Below are 5000 nucleotides of genomic sequence, written 5' to 3' on the forward strand. Positions count from 1 at the left end.
TTTGAGTTACATATACTCGCTTAAAAATATACATACATTTGTTTGCACAAATGTCCCTGATTTTACGAAAAAAAAAAAAAAAAAAAATAGCAGCCGCGCTATGAGCTTGTATATCTGCTATTTTTGAATAGCCACAGTATAAAAGGTTAAAATGATTGTGATGCTATATTAAAAAAAAAAATCGGGGGACCCCCTGGAACCCCCCCAAGGACCCTTTCAGAACCAATGTGTTAGAGAGTCTGGACCAGAGCTAAACTATACTCAGTGTGTGTGTGTGTGTGTGTGTGTGTGTGTGTGTGTGTGTGTGTGTGTGTGTGTGTGTGTGTGTGTGTGTGTGTGCTCTCACCTTGGAAGGCTCCTGTCCAGCGGGACACTGCAGACACACACACCCCTCCCCCCACCTGCACCGCACTGCTGCAGCCCCCACACAGCCCAACACCTGCAACGCACACACACGCACGCGCACGCGCACGCGCACGCGCACGCGCACACGCACACGCACACGCACACACACACGCGCACGCACACGCACACACACACACACACACACACACACACAGAGAAGATAAGCTGATGAGCCCACACTTTTTTTAAAGACTATATGCGTGTATAGAAATATTTAAATACACGTCACACCCAACCAAGAGGAACGCTGATTACACTGCTGCCCTCCTAAATATAGACTCTCTCTCTCTCTCTCTCTCTCTCTCTCTCTCTCTCTCTCTCTCTCTCTCTCTCTCTCTCTCTCTCTCTCTCTCTCTCTCTCTCTCTCTCTCTCTCTCTCTCTCTCTCTCTCTCTCTCTCTCTCTCTCTCTCTCTCTCTCTCTCTCTCTCTCTCTCTCTCTCTCTCTCTCTCACACACACACACACACACACACACACACACACACACACGTACCGTGAGCAGGATGAGAGCAGAGCAGCAAAGGTGGTTCTTCGTCATCTTCAAAATATTCTTCTATTAACATATGATCTGAAACACATGAAACATACAGAATGACACATATGATCATATTATAAACATATGATTAATAATTATCATAATCACAGACACAGACACACACACACACACACACACACACACACACACACAGGGGGGGGGGGGGGGGGGGGGACACAGACTCATTCAATTTGAAGTTTGAGGCCATGTGTACACTTCACACACTCACACTCCTGAAAACACCTGAGTCATATTTTGGTCCCATGCGTGCACACACACACGCACGCACGCACGCACGCACGCACGCACGCACGCACGCACGCACGCACGCACGCACGCACGCACGCACGCACGCACGCACGCACACCACACACACACACACACACACACACACACACACACACACACACACACACACAGACACGCACGCACGCACGCACGCACATGCGCACGCACACACACACACACACACACACACACACACACACACACACACACACACACACACACACACACACACACACACACACACACACACACACACACACACAGGCAGTGAATAAATAGCACTTCAACGTGAGTCAGCTACTGTTTATGGAAACCTGAGGTTTTCCTTCTGCTATTTTTACACATACACACACACACACACACACACACACACACACACACGCAAACGCACACGCACACGCACACGTACACACACGCACGCACGCACACACACACACACACACACACACACCTGAAATAATAATTGTCTCCTCTACTGTCGCATGTTTTCATTCATAACGAGTGACTCCTCCCCCTCGTTAAAGATAATTGCAGGTAAACATGTCGTGTTTCCTTTTCAGAAACACGACAATAAAAACATTTCAGTTAACCATATGGTGCTGGACAAAGAATAATACTCAAGTATTCAAATACTTCAAATACTCATGTATTCAAAAATACAAATTACCAGTGGTGGGAAAAGTAAAAAAAAATGTTTTACTTAAGTAAAAGTATCAAAAATCAAACACTGCAATGTAGAAGTATACTCTGTTACAAGTAATACTCCGGAATTCAACATACACTTGAGTAAAAGTAAAAAAGTATTGGTATCAAAATGTAATTAAAGTTCCAAAAGTAAAAGTGATAAAATGTTTGAAAATAGCAGATCTACAAGCTCACAACGCGTCGCGATGCGACGCGTTGTGAGCTTGTAGATCTGCTGTTTTCAAACGGCCATACGTATAAAATAGGCCTTTTTTACACAGGGCAATATAGGGCAATTTTTCTATTTGTTAATGTAGCGAAAATGTAGAATTATCTACAATTCTATTTGTTACCAGAAACATGTTTAAAATGACATTTACTACTAATATATCATTACTTACAGATTGTAGCTTTTATAATGACTTCTGTGTCTTGTAATTTCTTTCTAGAATGTTTATCAAAGACTTTAATTTTGTTGTATTTTCTTACCTATGATAGTTATTCAATGGTTAAAGGGTAGCACGCTAAGCTAAGGTCTATGTTTCCAATGATAACACATGAAGGCATTGTATTAATAATTGGCTTTTGATGACAACAATAACAATTACTACTACTATTACATTCATGAATTAAACATGAATGAATGAATTATTAATACTGTTAACAGTACAGATAGTACAGTCATCTGGTTATGCTAAAAGCATTAATAACACAAAGATTCCCCGGTGCTTGTGTCCATTGTGTGTTGTACACAAAGTACTAATCTGTTTAAGTACATGACTCAGGTAAATGTACTTAGTTACTGTACACAGAAGGGTTACAGAAGTATATCAACATCCTGTTTGGAAGCAGAGATGAAAACATGATGATGACACGTCGTGATATTTATAGAATCCAGACACACAGAGACCGCAGAAAGACAGTGACATCATAGGAAAGGTATTCTGAGGTAAAACAAAATATATAAAATAATAATAATCCCTGAATCCGAGTGTTTTTTTGTTGTCGTCGGAAAGAGACAGAAATAGCATAGTTTCCCCAGACATAAACGCACATGCAATGAAAACACACGCGCACACACACGCTAACGCTAATGCTAACGCTAAACTAAACAACGGCAATTAATTATTACAACTCATATAAACGGAACAGAAAACACAGACACACACTGGTGTGCAACCAACCCACACAACACGCACGCACGCACACACACACACGCACGCACACACACACGCGCGTAAATTATTACATTATAAAACATACATTAACCACTTTAGCCCTATATTATACCTAGGCTATTTGAAAAGGCCAAAAAAGGCCTATTTTGGCCTAAGTCACACTAGGGAGTCAGGTCATTATACTAAAAGGGGAGTGAACAGCATTTTCTATTAGGAGATGGGCCTTTTGCCCATTCTATTGAGACATTTAGATCGTGTCAAAGGTCGTGTCTCAACTAGACACAGGGATCTGACACACATTCTGACCTGATTGGTCGAGATTCAATTTATCCCCTGAGCGAGCAGGCAGGCTCTATTAGCTTAAAGACGGGGTGCCGTGATTCCCCCCACCCCCTAAAACATAATCATCAGGTATTATGGTTATAGGCCTACTAGAACCCTACTTCAAAAAGGTGTACAGAAAGTGTTACAATTATGTATTTATGTGGACACGCCTCCAGTTCATTAAGTATACCTGGTTCTCACCTTAGCCCCTCCTCCACCACCTTAGCACCACCCACCTGTCCTAGTCCCTCCTCCTCCTCATGCCCACACCTGTTGTGTTATGATAATGAGGGGGAGGGTATGTTTTTACTATGTCACTAAAGGGCTGTTTCTCTATTGGCACGTTTGACCCTCAAGGTTTCAGCCTCCAGGAAGAAACTCAAAATAGTCAGAGAAGACATAAAACACCATAAAAACACCACCAGGGGGCTTAATGAAGTTCTATCAACCTCATAGACACGTGAAAAACAGAAAAAGTGCAAAACCATGGCACCAGCTCTTCAATGGTAAAACAAAAACACAAACCGGGGTTAGATGATAATATCAATGGCTTTTCAGAAAACGCAGTTGACGCTATAACTATAGACGGATTTCCGCGCGACGTCATCACAGAGCAGAATGCGCAATCTGCGCATGCTCGGGGAAAACGAATTGTTGCGCCGTTCACTCTGTTGTTATGTTCGGGAGTTAGATAGCCATAATTTTGCTATTATAGGCATAATAGGCATAATGCTGCTATTATATACAAACAGATCCAACTTCCGACAAATCATTTTTATTCAGTAAACAAGGTATTACAAACTGCATAATTTAATCTACTTTCATTAAACCCGGTGAAGATCATTTCTTTTATGAATGGACATTTGATCAGAGCTGCTGCGGGTAATGGCGCCCTCTATAGGCTTCCCCCGGATCTGCACGGTCATATCCTCTCATGTTTACTAACAGGAAACCTGTCTATATGCAATATAGTTACTATATACCAGCAAAGTGGATGTTAAAAAAGTTTGTTAATTCAACATTTTATCATAATAATAATAATACAAATAATAATAATAATAATGATGAAGTCATTTAGAGCAGTGGTTCTCAAACTTTTTCATGTCAAGGACCCCAAAATTGACACTTATTAGCCCGCGGACCCCCATTTGAAAAGATAAGCCAGGGACCCCAATAAGAGAAGATTTTTACGGCTCTAACAGTGATTCTCAACCATTTTAATTTCAAGGACCCCCAGTTTGACATGCATTAGGGCTACGGTCCCCCATTTAGTGGCATTTCTATCTCTGGGACCCCAATTCATATTGTAAAATCAACGTTAATGTAACTCTGAGAGTGTACAAATGGAACCAAATGGACCCGTTAGGGTCCATTTGGTTCCATTTGCACACTCTCTGAGTTACAGACTCATAAGGGTCCATTTGGTCCCTGTCCATCATTTAGCTGGGGACCCCCTGGAACCCCCTCAGGTACCCCTGGGGGTCCCCGGACCCCACTTTGAGAAACAACGATTTAGAGTTCATGGAACTACTGCGCAACCTGTAGTGATCTGTGATCCCTCAGTGTGAAATAAATGATAACCACAT

At 42.1% G+C, this 5000-nt stretch overlaps 1 protein-coding gene across 2 annotated transcripts in view; it reads right to left on the reverse strand.

The window, feature by feature from the left end:
* The window catches only part of relt (RELT TNF receptor), a 52833-nt gene that overhangs the window by 16331 nt on the left and 31502 nt on the right, over window positions 1-5000 (reverse strand). For both annotated transcript variants that reach the window (XM_084063937.1, XM_084063936.1), the window contains exons 2-3: window positions 899-973; window positions 347-439 (exon numbers count right to left, since the gene is read on the reverse strand). In XM_084063937.1, coding sequence (XP_083920063.1) covers window positions 347-439; window positions 899-943 — 138 coding nt within the window. In that variant the 5' untranslated portion in view covers window positions 944-973. The remainder of the gene's footprint in view (window positions 1-346; window positions 440-898; window positions 974-5000) is intronic.

The sequence above is a fragment of the Gymnoscopelus microlampas genome, assembly GCF_963454915.1.
Source record: "Gymnoscopelus microlampas genome assembly, chromosome: 8".
NCBI lineage: Eukaryota > Metazoa > Chordata > Actinopteri > Myctophiformes > Myctophidae > Gymnoscopelus > Gymnoscopelus microlampas.